Source organism: Nerophis lumbriciformis, linkage group LG35 (genome assembly GCF_033978685.3).
Source record: "Nerophis lumbriciformis linkage group LG35, RoL_Nlum_v2.1, whole genome shotgun sequence".
Lineage (NCBI taxonomy): Eukaryota > Metazoa > Chordata > Actinopteri > Syngnathiformes > Syngnathidae > Nerophis > Nerophis lumbriciformis.
This window is the reverse complement of record NC_084582.2, coordinates 16,564,003-16,584,467: the sequence shown is the minus strand read 5'-3', so window position 1 is coordinate 16,584,467 and position 20,465 is coordinate 16,564,003. Positions and strand designations below refer to the sequence as shown.

Genomic DNA, 20,465 nt, shown 5'->3' with positions numbered 1-20,465 from the left:
CTGAATCCGAGGTTCGACTATCCGGCGTAGCCTCCTCTCCAGTACACCTGAATAGACCTTACCGGGAAGGCTGAGGAGTGTGATCCCACGATAGTTGGAACACACCCTCCGGTTCCCCTTCTTAAAACTACGAAAACTATTGGCTATATTTTAACAGAAAATCTTACAATACAATATACATTTTCCTAATGCACTCAAATAACAATTTTACAAGGTTAAAATATAAATTAAAAGGCATTAAACACATCGAGCTTTTCTTGTTGCACTCAAAGAACAATTTACAATTTCAATGTTACATATAGTTTGCTATAATCTAAGGCTAGATTAGAATATAATAAAAAAGCTTTATTCACATTGTATTAAATGCTTCATGATGGATGGTTGACACTCCTGGTCTGTGCTTTAAGAAAAATACAATTATTAATAAGTACTAAAAACAAAACTGGATAAATGTACACAGATAAACCATGTAGCAGGTAAAAAACGCATTTGTTAAAGATAAAACACAACTTGTAGCAATTTGTTACAAATCTCAGTCATTGCACTTGCATTAGTTGATGCCTCCTCGACGGTCTGCATCAGAGCTGAACAGCAGGAAAGGTCGTCACTCTTTATAACTGATTGTGCTGATCTGAATGCTCGTTATTTAAATGTTTACCTAAGAGTGAAGTAAAGGTGGTAATACTAATCGCTATGTATGGCGAGGCATGTTTTAAAGCAACACTTGCAGCGCGACGCCTCCCTGTTTAAAGCGTCACCTTTATCGTTACTATAGTGACTCAGTCGATGGACAGTTGTGTGTTTGGTCCAGCTGGCCGGGTACGTTTTTTCTGGTTTATTTGGGTAAGCACGCCATTAATGTCGGCATAGTTTGTCTCCAAGTTCCACATTTACACAGTCTAGTCACGCCGACTCCACTCTGTCTGCTCCAACGTTTCAGCCCCTCTTCGTGTTTGCTTCTATAACCAGTAGTTCATCCTCTGTAATATTCAGGTTAAAAAAGATAAGGTTGTAAATCCTAATTTTTCAAAAAATGGTAGTCTTTGTTGTCTGTTACCAAGTCTACCATGATTACAACACACTCGCGTTAGTTTCTGGAAGTAGGAACACACATTTGTTGCCGGAAGTCGGCAGTGCGCTGCTACAGAAATGGAAATAAGTTCGGGTATTGTTTGAAATGACCAAAATACAGTAATAATTGTACATATTGTTTTGACTGTCAATCAAAGTTTACTTATATAACCCTTAATCACAAATGTCTCAGAGGGCTGCACAAGCCACAACGACATTCTCGACTCAGATCCTACTTTTTTCACCTTGGCTTACAGAACGAGATGTAAATGTAAACATTTCTCCACTGTCATGTTAAGCTAAAATAAATAACTGCAACGTCTCAATTCCATCGTTCATGTTAATGAGCCAGCCATTACATTTGGTTCGTTAGTGAATATCATAGCCCTCCATTCTTTTGATCAAATATAATATTTAAACACTTAACAACGCAGAATTTTTTTTGAAAAAACAACCAAGAATCAAAACAAAAAAGTTAATTTGCCATTCTAATCATACTTACCACTTTTTTAAACTAACTTTTGTATCTCCTACTGCATCCATCGCAATAAGTTATGCAAATGTAGCAATGACGTCATTTAGCGATTTCTAGTGACTTTTAGGACAGCCAATAGCTACTTTCCTTGCTGAGGAGTTGGCTGCTCATGTGACAGCGAGTTAGAGTGAGTGACAACAACAGAGGTTGAAGGTAGATCAGCCAATAGCTACCAAAAATATAAGGAAAAATAAATGCATTATTACATCGGTGCCCTCTCCTTCCGCAAAGTTAACCACAGAGTACCAACAGAATCGCCTCGCCGTTCTCTAGGCACTCCCGCTTGTTTCCCGAGACCCGGAAACGGTCCCTTGCAGATGAATCAACAACATGCACCGAGGGACCCCGTATCCATCCACCTCCCAAAGACACGCAAAAATAACAGTAATAACATTTTTGAGGCCAAAGACATACATATGTCCTATATATACTGTGAGTAGTACAATGAATGTGTTCCTTTGTTTGTGCCTTTTGTGCATAATCTTATTTGTTTACTTGTTTGCACTTTATGATCGCACTTTGCAATGGAATATTTATTTTAGATAGCCCTTTGTCTTTTGTACAATTTACTTTTATCAATAAATTATCTTCATATTCATTCAAATGAATGCCAAGTTCACATACTGTTTGTTTAAAAAACAAAGTGCAACAAAATATGTTTTAATTAACAGTAAATAATTATGATTAATAATCGTGATTTCAATATTGATGAAAATAATCATGATTATTTTTGGTCATAAACGTGCAACCCAAGTGGAACATTTATGTAAACTGGATGGGTTCTTTTTTATTTGTTTGCACCGTGGGCGAAAGGTTGTTTAGATAGATACATATAAATAGAAGCTATGCTCATTAGGCAGTAATGTTATACATATGGTCATTAACTGACAGAAGAAGAGAGTAACTAGGATTAACTTACATTATATAAAAATGTTTCAAGATGTACTGCGGCCAGGTTTAGGATGCTGGCGGACCGCCCAATGTCCTTGTGCCGTAATTTGGACACCCCTGTATTAAGGGTTTGCTTTTTTGTTGTTGCTGCCTCATGTTGACTCTTCCATCTGGTGTGTGCACATGCAGTACATTCAAACACATTGATGTCGGATATGGATGTTTTAAAATGAAATGTAAAACCACTAGGCCACCTGCTCTGTGGCCGAGTGGTTAGAGTGTCCGCCCTGAGATCGGTAGTTCGTGAGCTCAAACCCCGGCCGAGTCATACCAAAGACTATAAAATTGGGACCCATTACCTCCCTGCTTGGCACTCAGCATCAAGGGTTGGAATTGGGTGTTAAATCACCAAAATGATTCCCAGGCGCGGCCACCGCTGCTGCTCACTGCTCCCCTCACCTCCCAGGGGGTGAGGGTGATGGGTCAAATGCAGAGGATAATCTCACCACACCTAGTGTGTGTGTGACAATCATTGGTACTTGAACTTGAACTTTAATGTAATAGTCAGGATATAGGCATGCATTAAATCAGAATTGGGCACTAAAATTGGAAGTGTCCAACTAGCCTATTTTACAACTGCAGTACTCCACTTTTTAATGTCTGTTTTGTGTATATGTTCAGGTACTAATGCGACAAGGTTATGATGCAGCCTGTGATATTTGGAGTCTTGGAGTTCTATTATATACCATGTTGGCCGGGTAAGAGAAAAACAGGAAATGTGATTTGTGCTTTTTGTTGTAGTTGTTGTTGTTTTGTTTTTACCTTCCTTGCAATTTTGTTTTAGGAAACAATATATTGTACAGACAGACTCTTTGAACACTTTTTCAAGTGTTGTTGACATAACTGTTAGGAATATACCTATAACTTTGCGCATGTTAACTATTCATCTTCCTTATGACAGGTATACACCGTTTGCAAATGGGCCAAACGACACACCAGAGGAGATTCTACTTCGAATAGGCTCTGGAAAGTTCTCTTTGACAGGCGGTAATTGGGATACTGTGTCAGACACCTCAAAGGTAAAATTATCTGTAACATAACCGACATCTACATTCGTAAATGTGTCACTTTCTGAAATTTAAACATGTTAAAATATGGAGTTTCTGATAATCAATTAGGTTAACTTTTAAATCACTCTCCATGGAAAGCAATGCATGATATTTATTGTATTTGACATTCATATACAGTATGTTGCCTGTCTTAATAACACGTTATCTTAAGAACATACTCAACCTAAGTCATTCATACTGTGTTTGGGGATACTGAACACCTCAAGTCCAGCCTGATCTGCTAGTGTGAGCCCTTCCTCTTCGCTGGCACAACTGTAAGATGTGCTAGCTGAGTTTTGATATGTCATAGAATGACTGTAATGTGATCGTTCGTCACTAGTTCCTAATGATAACCAGTTCTTAATAGAAATAATCCACACAGTCACTCACAAGCACATTCATGCATGTAGATGTCATTCATGTATTGTTATAAACGACAGTCGCCACCTCGCAGAATATAAATAAACATGATAATGTGAAGTAAGAGTAAAAGGTTTTAGTCTGAAAACAGATTGATCATCTCACCTTCATTGTAGTCAATTTGATGTGTTTGCATTTTGCAGGACCTCCTGTCCCATATGCTCCATGTCGACCCTCACCAGCGATACACAGCAGAGCAGGTTTTAAAGCATTCCTGGATTACCTGCAGAGATGCCCTGCCACACTTTCAGCTCACGCGCCATGATGCACCACACCTCGTCAAGGTGACAGAAGAGACATCTTTCTTGCTTGCCCCTTTAATGCTTTCACTGTACTTATCAATTTATCATTTATACAGTCAAGTGTGTGTGTGTGTATATATATATGTGTGTACAGTATATGTATATATTTATTTATATATATATATTTAATTTTTTTTTTTTTTTTCTACCGCTTGTCCCTTTCGGGGTCGTGGGGGGTGCTGGAGTCTATCTCAGCATATATATATATATACATACATATATATATATGTGTGTGTGTGTACATAATTTTTATATATATAAAAATGAATAATATGTGTATATATACGTATATTTATGTGTGTATATATACGTATACATGTGTATGTATACGTGTGTGTGTATATATACGTGTGTGTGTATATATACGTGTGTGTGTATATATACGTATATATGTGTATATATGTATATATATACACGTATATATGTGTATATAAACACGTATATATGTGTATATATATATATATGTATATATGTGTGTATATATATATATATATATATATATATATATATATATATACATATGTGTATATATACACGTATATGTACATATATGTGTATATATACACGTATATGTACATATATGTGTATATATACATATGTGTATATATGTATATATACGTGTATATATGTATATATATATACGTATGTGTGTATATATACGTATATGTATATATGTGTATATATATAGGATAGGATAGGTCTTTATTGTCATTGCACAAGTACAACAAAACTTTGTTTTCAGCACAAACCCTTTCAAGATTAGACAAACAAACTACAGGGTTACAGAACAGGAACGCTGATGGGTCGCCACAAGGCGCCCCGTAAAAGATAGGAAAAAGGTAAACACTGGGGAAGGATGAGTAAAAAAAAATACAATCTAGACCTCCATAGCAAAGCACATATACAGTACATATTACAACGTACATCTCGTGATATCTAGCAACAGAGGGTGGGGCATGGTGGCATATGTACGTATATATGTGTATATATATCTACGTATATATGTGTGTGTGTGTATATATATATATATACATATACCGTAGATATATATATGTATATATATGTATACATAAATGTGTTTATAATGTATAAAGGGTTGTGATGAGAGTTAAATGTCACAATATTTCTCAGTTAGAGAAAAGCTGAAGTTGTTTTTATGTTTTTCATTTAATTTTAACAGTCAGAAGCATATCTGTCTGGCCATGAGCGAGGAATTGGAACAGTACATTATGTTCATTGCGCACACTACTAACCGAGAGCTAGCAAACGGAGACAAAATGAAACTATTGTCATTTAGCTGTAGATATAACAAAATGAGAGAGGTTTTTTTTCTGGATCAAGAAGTGCAAAAGAACATAGTATAAAAAGTACATAAATTAGGACATTTTAAAACCACACACCTGTATAAAAGTACATAAATTAGGAAATTCAAAACCACACACACCTGTAAGATTGCCTCGGCGTTTCCTTTGCCAACAGCGCGTCTTGCCTGCTCAGGTGTTTTTGGCTGAGGAGACGCACGGTCGCTCCTTATTTGAGTTCTACAGCCAAAGCGCAGTGTATGTGCAAGCGGAAATACAGGTAAAAGCCAGTAAATTAGAATATTTTGAAAAACTTGATTTATTTCAGTAATTGCATTCAAAAGGTGTAACTTGTACATCATATTTATTCATTGCACACAGACTGATGCATTCAAATGTTTATTTCATTTAATTTTGATGATTTGAAGTGGCAACAAATGAAAATCCAAAATTCCGTGTGTCACAAAATTAGAATATTACTTAAGGCTAATACAAAAAAGGGATTTTTAGAAATGTTGGCCAACTGAAAAGTATGAAAATGAAAAATATGAGCATGTGCAATACTCAATACTTGGTTGGAGCTCCTTTTGCCTCAATTACTGCGTTAATGCGGCGTGGCATGGAGTAGATGAGTTTCTGGCACTGCTCAGGTGTTATGAGAGCCCAGGTTGCTCTGATAGTGGCCTTCAACTCTTCTGCGTTTTTGGGTCTGGAATTCTGCATCTTCCTTTTCACAATACCCCACAGATTTTCTATGGGGCTAAGGTCAGGGGAGTTGGCGGGCCAATTTAGAACAGAAATACCATGGTCCGTAAACCAGGCACGGGTAGATTTTGCGCTGTGTGCAGGCGCCAAGTCCTGTTGGAACTTGAAATCTCCATCTCCATAGAGCAGGTCAGCAGCAGGAAGCATGAAGTGCTCTAAAACTTGCTGGTAGACGGCTGCGTTGACCCTGGATCTCAGGAAACAGAGTGGACCGACACCAGCAGATGACATGGCACCCCAAACCATCACTGATGGTGGAAACTTTACACTAGACTTCAGGCAACGTGGATCCTGTGCCTCTCCTGTCTTCCTCCAGACTCTGGGACCTCGATTTCCAAAGGAAATGCAAAATTTGCATGGTTGGGTGATGGTTTGGGGTGCCATGTCATCTGCTGGTGTCGGTCCACTCTGTTTCCTGAGATCCAGGGTCAACGCAGCCGTCTACCAGCAAGTTTTAGAGCACTTCATGCTTCCTGCTGTTGACCTGCTCTATGGAGATTGAGATTTCAAGTTCCAACAGGACTTGGCGCCTGCACACAGCGCAAAATCTACCCGTGCCTGGTTTACGGACCATGGTATTTCTGTTCTAAATTGGCCCGCCAACTCCCCTGACCTTAGCCCCATAGAAAATCTGTGGGGTATTGTGAAAAGGAAGATGCAGAATTCCAGACCCAAAAACGCAGAAGAGTTGAAGGCCACTATCAGAGCAACCTGGGCTCTCATAACACCTGAGCAGTGCCAGAAACTCATCGACTCCATGCCACGCCGCATTAACGCAGTAATTGAGGCAAAAGGAGCTCCAACCAAGTATTGAGTATTGTACATGCTCATATTTTTCATTTTCATACTTTTCAGTTGGCCAACATTTGTAAAAATCCCTTTTTTGTATTAGCCTTAAGTAATATTCTAATTTTGTGACACACGGAATTTTGGATTTTCATTTGTTGCCACTTCAAATCATCAAAATTAAATGAAATAAACATTTGAATGCATCAGTCTGTGTGCAATGAATAAATATAATGTACAAGTTACACCTTTTGAATGCAATTACTGAAATAAATCAAGTTTTTCAAAATATTCTAATTTACTGGCTTTTACCTGTAGCTAAACTGTCAATCATGGACGCAAAGATGTGAAAAGCACCCAGACACACTGGATTTCTTCCCCCAGCAGTATGCCAACTGCATCAGCACAGACGCAAAAAAAACCAGCCGAGACATTGATGTACATGACAGCTGCAAAAAAGACCCTGCAAAGCTATTTAAAAAACTTTTTTTTTAATTAAATTTACTTTTATAATTTTTCCATTTCGTTTTTATTTGTGGAAACAAGTTCAACAGTTAATAGTTGATGCATGAAAAGTTACCGGTATACAAGACTTTAAAGTGCACCTGCATTGTTTTGTGATTGTTTCCTTGTCCAGTCTTATACCTTGTGATAGTAGTTTTCTTAAAGGGGGGGCGCTTTCAGGAATTCTGTGCCCTATGTGGCTCTACCAACCAATTAAATGTATATTTTCACTTCGAACAGTTATGCAATCCTGTGCTTCCATTTAACTTGGTTGCTAGATTTAGCCACTTCTCAGACCTTAAGTAAGGATGTACATCTTACAACAACTCACAGTTCAATTAAATTCCAATTATTTGATTGAGGATTTGATTCAGAATAAATTGTCACTTTAAATCGATTCTTATAATATATTATGTGGTGTATACATTTTAATAAAATCTTTTCAAAACAGGTTACAGTATACAAAGCTCATCTTGGCTGTTGACGTATGATACATACCGCACAGTAAGTGTGGCGATCGCTTAAAAATTCTCTTTTTAAAATTTGCTTCTTGGAAAGTACAAATCGATTCAAAATAGTAAAAAAAAAAAAAAAAGAATTGTTATTCAAATGTGAAACTTTTTCTTTTCCAGGCACTCTTACAATAATGACTTACTACTTAGAGACACAACTAATAACAAAGTAGAAAAGGGTCTGCAAGTGTAAGGTATTTCTTTGCCATGATTAGAAATAGTTTGTTAGTGACTTTTTGAAAATCTACAAATATTTTTCCAAGTAAGTGCAGGAGAAAAAAAAAGAGAAAAGACAAAGTTGATTGGGCAATTGCTCAGTTGAACATTGTATCTCCAGTTTGTCATGCTAATTGATTGCTACACCTGTTGGTGTGTTTGCATTAATCTATGATGCATTTGTCATAATTTATTTTCATAGATAATAACTTTTAGCCATAGACTGCACATTAAATGTCTGAATAATACACATAGAAACAATCAGGATATATGGAAGTTTTAATTGAAGAAAAGAACACTTCCAAAGAAGGAGGGCGACTGACGAATTAGAGTATGACTAAAGGTCTGATTTACTAAAGCTGATCCACTGAACGTATGGAAAGTAGATTGTGTCTGTTAAAAGTGAGCAGAATACGGTGTGCAATCCATTTTGAGTCTGTCTTCATTAACAGGCAACATTCTGACAATCAAAACACCCACAATACTGTGAGGAGAAATACAAATATTATTTTTAAATATGTGTAATGTGATTTATCAACACTTCTCACCATTTTGCGAAGACTATTTTGCTTTATTTAGCACGTGCCAGAAGGATGTGCAAACTGACAGTTCCACACACGGCTGCAGGATCAGTGCCCGTGCTACTCAGACAGACGATGGACAGACGAGAATCCTCCATTCTATGTGTGTGTCAACATTTTGGACAATCAGAAATAACAAAAATTAGACATTGTTTATTCATCTGCACCATTTTATAATTTTGTAGCTGCTAGAGAGAGTTTTTGTGTCATTTAATTTGTTTTAATGTCGTGTTTATTTCACAGAATATTTATTATTAAAACATTTGTATATGAAAAAAAAAATTAACCAGGTATTCTTTTATTTTTGCATCTTGAGCGGAGTAAGTGCAGCCTCTCCAATGAGTGCCACATTTTTTAACCTTTTTCAATGGTTAAAAAAAAAAAGGTAGATACACTGCACGACTGCTTCGAAAATGCCTATAAAAAGTAGTACATGTCTCCTGTATATTTGAAAACATAGCAAAATGCCGCTGGTAAGAGCATGTTTACATGGATGTGCAGAAAAATTATCAATTGTCTTTGGTGATGCAAATTCCTCATTTAAACAAGGCGGTGTACACCATTTTACAATTGCATACGCAGTGTTAGTAGATTACGCGCAGCACGGCCACTAATAGTACACGCTATTTTATAAATTGTGCACGCTGTTTACCGCGTGGTGTTTGGATCTTAGTACCGGTGAATCAGGCCCTATGTCTCAAGTGGCTGAAAACTTCCTGTAGAAATCCTGGAAAAAAATTCCAGGAAAATAATCTACAGTAGAATATTACTTAAAATATTACATGTACCAGTTGTTCCATTAAGATATGAAGTAAAATGTTTAAAAGGTTAAATCCCTATATAATTATTGTTGTTTTCTATAGGGAGCCATGGCCGCCACTTATTCAGCACTGAGCCAGAAGACAAGCCAGCCCGTGCTGGAACCTGTGGCTGCATCAAGTTTAGCCCAGAGACGCAGCATGAAGAAACTCACCTCTACGGACATGTAGACACACACACACACACACACACACACACACACACACACACACACACACACAGACTGTGCTACCATTTTGACCTCACTCTCATACATAGACCGAAGTCCTGGCCAGTCAAAACTACTGTCTCCCTTTTTATTGTATTTATTTGACGCACACACACACACACACACGCACACACGCACACACATGCACACAGACGCACGCACACCTCCATGCACCTGCCCACTTGATGAGGCTGCAATGCGAATACGTCTGCTTAAAAGCAAGACAAGAAACTGGTATATGTTACTGCTAGGGGGACAGACTTGTATTTATTTCCACAGCTTTCATATGCACTTGCCCTCCTCGCCTTTTCATTCTTTCTTCCTCGCGAAGAAACGCACCAGCTGATGTTCTCCTTCACTGTGATTGGCTGATACAAAGCTGCTTCGGTAAACTGTGCCCACCCCCTGCCTCCCACTGCTCTTCATCTATGTTCTGTCATCCTCTCCGCCTCAGTTATTTCTCCTTCCTTAATTGCATTTGCTCTCTTCTTTTCTCCAAAATACTGAAGAAAAGATTTATGTGTGAGAGTGCTGGCAAGATGACGACGACTGAGACGACAAAGAGATGTTTTTGTTACTCTAAGTCTAAATCCAAATTTTCTTTGGACTGAAATAAATATTATTGATCAAAATCATCTTCCAGCACTTTAAGCTACATAAATGCATGCATGGACAGATGCTGTATTTCTCTAACCTTTAATTCCTGTTTTTGATGCTAACAATGTATCTAAAGAGGTTTCAAAAAAGGCTGCCGGTGGACAAAGGGTTATGTCTTGAAATGAATGTGAAACAATGGTGACGATAACAGAAGTTCTAGATTGCACATATACAAATTACTTGCTAATGTATTAGGTATACCAGCGTTAAACTAGCACATTTGACTGAAGCCTCCCTTCATGAGGCATTTACTACTTCTGTTTTAGAGAGGTTTTATATTAATGCTTTATGTAGAACTACACTTATGCATTGAACCGACTAAATGTCAGCACTTAAGTCAACCTCTGAACTTTTAAACTAAAACAAAAGTAAGATGATCATAGAAAATGATCCTATAGAATATAATATTTATTTTCTTTTGGTTTGATCTGTGTGTACCTAATACATTTGCAAATGAGTGTATATTTTATATACTAAAAAATATACAGTGAAAATGTTGACGATGAAGAGCATGTGTGGGAGCTGTAGGGATTTCTCTGGGGGGAATAAGATGCATCCCGTCAAACCAGAGAGGCTGAATCAAAAAAAAATATTTCCATAAATATCTCTTTCAAAAGACATTGTGGAAATTGTAAAATATTGTATTTATTTCATTTGATTTTTAAGATTCTATTTTTCTTTCAAGTTCTGTATATATTGACATTAAAGATCATTATTGACATGCATTTACTGTGAGTTTGATGAAATGAGAGGTAGAAAATGTTGACATGTTTTTCGAACTTTAGAAATTGCTTAACTTAATGTGGATACATAGCCACTGGACAATCAATGTTTTTTTTGGTCAAAAGGGGTGCAAGGAAAAGCGAGCATATTTCAGAACTGTCACCTGTTTAGATTGTCCAGAATGACAAGATATCAATTGCTCAAGGTTTAAAATTAGATTTTTATGGGCCAGTGACATAGGGTAATATTGATGGACCAAGTGAATGTGTCTGTGGCTGGATCAATAATGGATATTAGGCACCGCCAAAACAGGTGACAATGAGGTGGTGAAAGTGTATTCCTACGGGCTGATATTATTAAGGATGAGCTTGTTGGACAGTTTTGAGTTAAAGATCGACAGACTTTGAACTCCGAAACCTTTCAATTACTGGAAAATATTTAATTCAATTCAGTGTATTCATATATTGGCCAATTCATAACAGAAGTTATTTCAAGACATTTCACACATGGAGCAGGTCTAGAACCAACCTACATGGTGTAAGAGATCATCAGGATATGCCTGAATCAACCTGGACGTTAAGCTTCAGCAAAAAAAGATACAAATATATTTAACAAGCAAAGCGGGAAGACTTTTGCAGTAGTCCAGAAGGCCAGTGTTGCGGAGAGCTAGGACTGTGTAATGTTCAGGGGGACTTGCTGGAACACTTCATCCACACAGACACTCTGATTAGAGAGCGAGGCCGGGACACCGAAGAATGAATACCTTGGCGTTATTCTCTGTTGTTTACCATCCAGTATGCATGTAGATGTTTGTAGTGATTAATCAATTTAATGGTTATTAACGTCTGATTGATATTAGTGTCTGATGCTCTTAAACTGCCTGGTATCTTCATCACAAATGCAGACAGTCTTTAATGTAGAATGAACCACACTGCTGCTAAACATGTCCTTACTAGGAACCCTCAGCTCCCAAAGACCCCTTAGTTGCCCATTGAGGTGTCCAACAAAAAACATTACTTTAGTTATTGTACTAAACAACGCAATTGTACTGGGGAATTTACAAAAGCCAGTGTCTTCTTTACGTAAGAAGATGCTCCATCAAAAGGATCAAACATTTCCCATAGTCGAGGAAAAACAAAATGATGTACCACTAATAGGACATACTTCCATTGCTTTATGCAGCATACAATGAAGACCACACCTGTAGAAATGCTAATGATTGAGCATTACCTGGCACAACAAGGCTCGGACACATGCCTTCTTTGGAAGTGGTGAGTGATAATAGATCAATTTCTTTGGGTTTGAGTCTGAATCACAGTGATGCAGCCATGTTTTTATCCAGCATTCCTAATCTGTTTAGGATGTCCTGGATTTCCTGACACATGGCCAAAAGATTCTTACAGTCTTACCTTGCTGCTGCTTCTGGAAAAGTGGAACCAACTGAGAAATCCATCATGCAGTCAACTTGGATGGTCCAATATGGAAACCTCAAATGCTGGATGGTGTGTTCATCAATAGCACACAGTGGCCACCCAGGAATGTGAGCATTTCCACTAATATCTAACCGCACTTGAAATGATGAGGCCCGCCCTAAACTGCATCATAAATGATCGAGCGTCTCCTATACCCAAAACACAAACATCTACTTAAGTGTGTGGTCTCAAAGAACGCTCCGTAGAAATATGCATTAGAATTAGAGCTGTCTTCAACTAAGGAGTCGTATAGTCCAATCTGATTTGTTACATGTTTCCTATAGCCTGTGATCAGCTCTGGTGGAGTGCAGAAAAGACCATCAAACTATCTAGAGCAGTGGTTCTTAACCTGGGTTCGATCGAACCCTAGGGGTTCGGTGAGTCGGCTTCACGGGTTCGGCGGAGCCTCCGCTGCGAAGGTCAAGACACACTCATTGTGTAAATAAAAACTTCTCCCTAGTGGCGTATTATGGATACCCTCAAACAATGTTCCCTCTAATTTTCCATATGTGTGAGCAAACACAAAAATTCCTTGAGCATTCAGTGGAGCACATGTGAGCACACCTGTCCCAAACCTGACTAAATAACAAATTAAATGTTTTATTATTAAAATCAAATGACAGCTGTCATTTCCATGAGATTATTTTCTAATATAAGTGTTTTGGCCCACTTACAATGACAATAACAAAAAATATTGTTTTTCATGAGCTGTGTACTAGTATTGTATGTCTGGGTGGAAAACGAAGAAAAGGAACAAACTTTGCTGTGAAAATAAATAAATTACTTTATTTTATCATTTAAAATGACATGAGAGTGGCACTTGCCAAGGTGAAGCCATGTATATCTGAACTGGCAACAGCAGAAGTCACACTGAGTTGCAGGTGTGTAATTTGTTGTGAGTTCATGCACTGTGTTGGTTTTGTTCTTTGAACAAGGTGATGTTCATGCACGGTTCGTTTTGTGCACCAGTAAAAAAACATAACTTTGCCTTGAATTTTAATTTTTTAATTTTTTAATTTTTCACTAAGGAAGGGTTCGGTGAATGCGCATATGAAACTGGTGGGGTTCGGTACCTCCAACAAGGTTAAAAACCACTGATCTAGAGGAAGTAAAACCGGTACTCAGAAGGTTTCTTATAGGTACACCTGCAGAATCATTACCATTGCCAGAGGGGAGCAGTTTGCAGGATACCTCACTCACTGCTCCCCTCTGGCAACGGTAATTCAATTCAACCAGGACCGACGGCAGACTTTTGCCATGCGGTGGCATGGTGGACTCAGTGTTCGGCAGAGGCCTCCGGTTCGGTGGAGGTGTGTCCAGACAGGCCCCGTATCCCCCATGTCAAAACATCCTCCCAACAAATCCGTGTGGGGCTTCAGGTACTTCACAGTTAGGAGGGGGGGTTCAATGTCTGACAATTCGATTGCAAGGTTGATTGACGATTTGTTTTGAAGGAGTCTAATTCGCCTAACAGTGGACTATTCTAAGACACTTTAATTAGTGTTTAACCATCCAATGATACATGAAAACACTGTTTTTTGAAAAGGCTATGGTTTGACTGACTAAATTGCCTAATATGTATGCACTGTAAAAGACTGGTACATATTTGTATAAGCCCCTGATAAATGAAATAACCTTTTACTTTCTAAACACACAATTTTCACGCTACTCTATTTTGTTGGACCGTCTTTACAGTTGCTTTACCTTGCATTTACTGCAGCATCGTTTCTACATGCTTCTGCAATGTCACAACATTTCTTTCTATCCAGACTTGCATTCATTTTTGGCCATCACTTATTGATTACTTGTATCGATCAGACCAAAGTCTTCTCCAGCACTTTCCTAATATTCTCATTAGGGTTCAAGTCTGGACTCTGTGTTGGCCAATCCTGTTAAAATCCTTTCCCAACCACTCTTATTATTTAATCTGAGTCGGATGAATCCTGGCACTGTCATCTTGCGATATGCCTGTATACCACCAAGGAAGAATAAACTGTAGATGGAATAACCTGCATGGTCATCCAGAATATTCAGGTAGTTGGCTGAATGAACCCAGTCTTGTCGACACATAAAGTTGCTGAACCCTAACCTTATTTTGAATTGAATATTTGTTCAAAATGTGAATTTTACAACTCAAGGTTCGATATGATTACGATTCTTGGTGTGGTGATTCAGATTCAATTCTTGATTCAAACCAAGTCTTGCAATATATTTAGTATACGAATGATAATGAAACATTTTTAAAACATGTAAAAAGCTCCTCTTGATTGTATGATGTATATGCTTAAGCACAGAGATGGCCTAAAAAATGTCTGTTAAAAGAATATATATATTTTTAAATTGACGCTTGAAATTAAGGAATCGTATTAAGAATCGTGATTTTTGATGTGGATAAATTTTTTTTGTTAGCGCCCCTAATATTTGTGGTATTTTAAGTTTAGTTAATACTTATTTGTCTTCGGTAGTGAAAATGCCGGCCAACACATTTTCCTATTATATCCATCTGAGAACCAGCGTCCACTGCAGTGAATGTTTGTATTTGGTCTACTTTTCTTAAGAGTTACACATTTTGGGCAAAAAACAAACACAACAAATCACAAATATTCACTGTATAGGATGCTGTTTTTTTAGATCTGGTTCCAAAATAATATTTATGCTAGGTTTCCTGTCAGATCTTTGTGGTGGCAATTTTCAAACCATTTCAAAATGTTAGGCATTATATTAAATCACACAATTCTACCAGTAAAACGACACACTTATAGCGCCTCCTTCTCTCTTTACAGCCTTAAAATGGTGCACAGTGTAAAAGACACCACTAGGTGGAAACACTGTGCAGTACATGCTGTGACACTTGCTGCTCTGCATATATGTGTGTTAAGTAAATATATGACCAGTCTGTCTTGCACTGCTTCCATTTTGTCTGACCAGTCTAGTGTTTGTATGGCATGAATAGACCGCAGACGATTTGGGCAGGAAAGCAGATGGATAGAGGCAAGAGGAACTGCGTCCATCATTATGCACAGACACACACACACGCACACACACTAAGTTGCCTATGGACCAGCTGTCCTCCTCTGTCTGAGTTGACTCCATGTCCCCCCGTGTGTCCCTCTTCTGGATAATGCATTTGCAGCCTGGGAGCTGAGAGGTAAACAGTGAGGCTAATTGCTTTGACATGCTGCTCTTTGTTTTGGCCTCCTGGTGCTAATCAAGCATTCTGCTAATAAGTCTGCCTGGCAAGAAAACACAACTGTGTCCAGGCTGGGAGGAAGTAAAAAGGGGACAGAGGTATGCCGACTTCATGATATGAGTACGGTAGTCCACATTTGTCCACGTCATCCACAGTTCCCACAGTGCTGCTGTGACTGGGTATGGTGCCCCACTCAGGTGTGAATCTATTTATCCTCATTAACCAGCAGCTCCCCAAAGTCAGTCAATTAACACGCTGCTCCAAATGAAGCCATTAGCTGTCACATGAGGTAGAGGCAATACTTGTCATTGGTCCACTGTGTGTATGTGTGTGTGTGTGTGTGTGCGTGCACACGCGTGCATATCTACTCTTGCTGCTAATAAAAGCAAGAGAATTAATGGAGCGAGTGTGTGTGATAATGACTTAATGTGGAACAAGCAGGACAAGCAGTGATCAGCCCTCTGTCTCAAATGAAGATATCACACACTGTGATTTACTCACTCTGGGCTATAAACAGGCCTTTCTAACCTCTCGTGTGTGTGTGTGTGTTCATTAGAATGTGCTGGCAGGCTAAGTGGGATGGGAAAGCTTCCCACTAAATGCAGAGATGCTACTTGACTATGTAGGTTCTGAAATAAGACCCCTTAATTGCCACTTTGCAACAGTGTGTGGCCACTGAACGTCATGTTAAAGTTTGAAGGCACGCAACAACTTAAGCAACGTAGTAGGGCGTGTGGCATGCTAAGGATTCAGTTGCGACTGCTGTTTTTTTTTAAGATGATCTTGATGATCTTGGTTATCGGCAAGATGTAAGAAAGTGATTTTGGGTTGTATTCATGGTACTCTGATTTGGACCATAATTAACAAAACTCTGTTGTTACTTGACATTGCTTACTACACTACTCACTGCTTTGTTTGCGGACTAAACATTGCTTAGTTGACAATTACATGCATATCGGTCACTAGTGAATGGTTAAATGTTCAAAAGTAAGTCTTACTGTAATGTCAAAGTTCTCAAGAGAGGACGCTATAGTGTCTTGCCATACACTGCCATCCATTGGTCAGCTGTTGTAAGGGCAAAAAGTCAATTCTTTCTATTCTAGGATACCCTTACAGGTGTGAAAATATAGGTACCGTATTTTTCGGACTATAAGTCGCAGTTTTTTTCATAGTTTGGCCGGGGGTTCAACTTATACTCAGGAGCGACTTATGTGTGAAATTATTAACACATTACCGTAAAATATCAAAAAATATGATTTAGCTCATTCACTTAAGAGACTAGATGTATAAGATGTCATGGGATTTAGCGATTAGGAGTGACAGATTGTTTGGTAAACGTATAGCATGTTCTATATGTTATAGTTATTTGAATGACTCTTACCATAATATGTTACGTTAACATACCAGGCACGTTCTCAGTTGGTTATTTATGCGTCATATAACGTACACTTATTCAGCATGTTGTTCACTATTCTTTATTTATTTTAAATTGCCTTTCAAATGTCTATTCTTGGTGTTGGGTTATATCAAATAAATTTCCCCCAAAAATGCGACTTATACTCCAGTGCGACTTATGTTTTTTTTTCCTTCTTTACTATGCATTTTCGGCCGGTGCGACTTATACTCCGGAGCGATTTATACTCCGAAAAATACAGTATATCAAAAACTCAACAACAGGAGTAATATAGTTGGAAACATTTCAGAGTGGTCATTTTGTAATTTGAGGACATCGTACAGGATTTTGCCGACGTCGCAATGGCGCCAATCCACACAAATTGAACCAATCCACACAAAGTATGCATTTGGTCAATGCATGCAACAATAGGCGTCACAAAGGCTCTTAAGGCGCAGGGGTAAATGTGTTGGAACATAAAGTTAAAGTACCAATGATTGTCACACACACACTAGGTGTGGTGAAATTAACCTCTGCATTTGACCCCTTTGGGAGGTGAGGGGAGCAGTGAGCAGCAGCGGTGGCTACGCTCTGGAATCATTTTGGTGATTTAACCCCCAATTCCAACCTGTGATGCTAAATGCCAAGCAGGGAGGTAATGGGTCCCATTAACCACTCAGCCGGGGTTTGAACTCACGACCTACCGATCTCAGGGCGGTCACTCTAACCACAAGGCCACTAAGCAGAGGAATGTTTAAGATGGACAAACAGAGAGCACTGTTTTTGTTTTCCATTTTTTGTTGAAATATTGTGCTTTTTGAAGTTAAAATTACGAGAATATTTAAAGTTTTGATAACAAATTTGTAAAATCACAAGTTGATTCAATGTATATGCTTCAAAGGACACAACCTTTGCAGCAACTTGCTGATAAAGCCGCCACAAATTCAGGCATTTTCGGCCGCAACAATCACAAAAAAAGGGTTAATCATATGTGTATGGAAGTCACAAAGCTTACTCCTCCAAAAACAACATGACTTCTTCCGAGTTATATACAATGGCAATATGTTTGTTTCTATGGCATACACGTACGTGATACATGTTTTCTCTTGGCATTCAATCAATCACAACTGGACTATTCAGTTTGTCTTAGAAGAGATTTTCGAGCAGGTTTCATCAGTTTATGCTTACAGACTTAGATTGGTCAGATCTAGTCTACATACTGGTGCCAAAGTCCCAATAATAAGTTGACTTATTTATCAATTTATATCTGACAAATCTAGGCCCATTAAATCATATTCTAAGACTGTGGTTCTTAACCTTGTTGGAGGTACCGAACCCCACCAGTTTCATATGCGCATTCACAGAACCCTTCTTTAATGAAAAATAAAATGTTTTTTTTTTTTCAAATTCAAGAAAAAGTCAAATGTGTTTTTACTGGTGCACAAAATGAACCGTGCATGAACATCACCTTGTTCAAAGAACAAAACCAAGACAGTGCATGAACTCACATCAAATTACACACCTTACACACATTACCATGAATTGATTAACGTGGACCCCGACTTAAACAAGTTGAAAAACTTATTTGGGTGTTACCATTTAGTGGTCAATTGTATGTAAAATGTACTGTACTGTGTAAACTGTACTGTTTCATATAATGTATTCTCTTCCTTTGCAATCTACTAGTAAAAGTTTCAATCAATCAATCAAAAAACCTGCAAATCAGATGGAAAATTAGAGGGAACATTGTTTGGGGGTATCCATAATACGCTGATAGGGAGAAGTTTTTATTTACACGATAAGTCGGATGTGTCTTTACCTCCATGGCGGAGGCTCCGCCGAACCCCTGTGGCCGACTCACCGAACCCCTTGGGTTCGATCAAACCCAGGTTAAGAACTACTGTTCTAAGACAAACTGAACAGTCTGGTTGCGATTAATTAAAAGCCGATATAACCTGGATGAATGAGAAGTTTCTTAGGCACAAACATGTACTGACAATCAGAGATTGGTTAGTTCCACATTAATCTTCATTATTCATCTTACCAAGAAACAGTTCTAACTTTATGGGAGGTTTGGGTATAAAATACATTTTTCTGAACCAGCATTGCTTTTTCCTCAGCACACAAAATAAGGTCAAGCACCTTTGAGACAAGTGAGTGCAGAGATATAGTTAAAAGCCCAAAACAAACAACTTCTCACAGACACCCTCCAAAAAGCAGTTGAAGTGAACACCCCCTTTCCCATGTTCTTGTTTTTAATTTCTGCAGGTGTCTTTCTCCCCCATTGTATATACCTGACATTGTCGGGTGCACAAAATAGTGACCTCACTTCCACATTGGAGGTGTGCAGCCTATTAGCTAAATAGTCCAGATCAGTAGTGTGTATTACACAGAACCCAGGTATCATATGTCCACATTAAAGTGTCCAACTAATTGTTCAGACATCAAAGTTGAAGAACAATAAGACCTGAGAGGCCGCTTTTAACTACAGTACTGCAAAGTGAAGGGGAAATTAAAAAAATGTAAGCAGCATTTTTTCTCTGAAGGGCTTCTTTGTGCACAGCTGGTATTGATCCAAAAGAGTATACAGTTAAATACATAAAATCAGTAGCTTAATGTTTTTCATTTACTCGAGTGGCAGCAGTTCATTTCAAATCTAACATGTGATTATGTCTAAAGGAGATGGCGGAATAAATTGGGCATCATTTGAAAGGAAGTTTGGATTTTGTATTGCATTCGTGCTATTAACCATATAACAATGCTTGTCTGCAGGCAGCAGTCACATCAGCCTGATGGAGTAAGAGGCACAGTGTACCTGAATAGGTGAGTAATTCACTTGCTACAAGTGTCAAATAGCGCCCCTAAAAATGTCTATTGCAATATTATAATTCAGATGTTTTATAGGAACGCTTTCAACAGTAAGACATTGTATGTATGCTTCTGTAAATAATAATAATATACAATATGTTCCACTCAACTGTCACAATCATATTCAATTCATGTTTATTAT

The 20,465-nt window shown here is 38.2% G+C and overlaps 1 protein-coding gene across 1 annotated transcript in view; it reads left to right on the top strand.

Annotated features, from left to right (window-relative positions):
- rps6kal (ribosomal protein S6 kinase a, like) overlaps nt 1–11,394 on the top strand; it is a 37,123-nt gene extending 25,729 nt beyond the window's left edge. The window contains exons 19-22 of the mRNA XM_061928115.2: nt 3,179–3,255; nt 3,459–3,576; nt 4,170–4,310; nt 9,857–11,394. Coding sequence (XP_061784099.1) covers nt 3,179–3,255; nt 3,459–3,576; nt 4,170–4,310; nt 9,857–9,982 — 462 coding nt within the window. The 3' untranslated portion in view covers nt 9,983–11,394. The remainder of the gene's footprint in view (nt 1–3,178; nt 3,256–3,458; nt 3,577–4,169; nt 4,311–9,856) is intronic.
- The last annotated feature ends 9,071 nt before the right edge of the window (nt 11,395–20,465 follow it).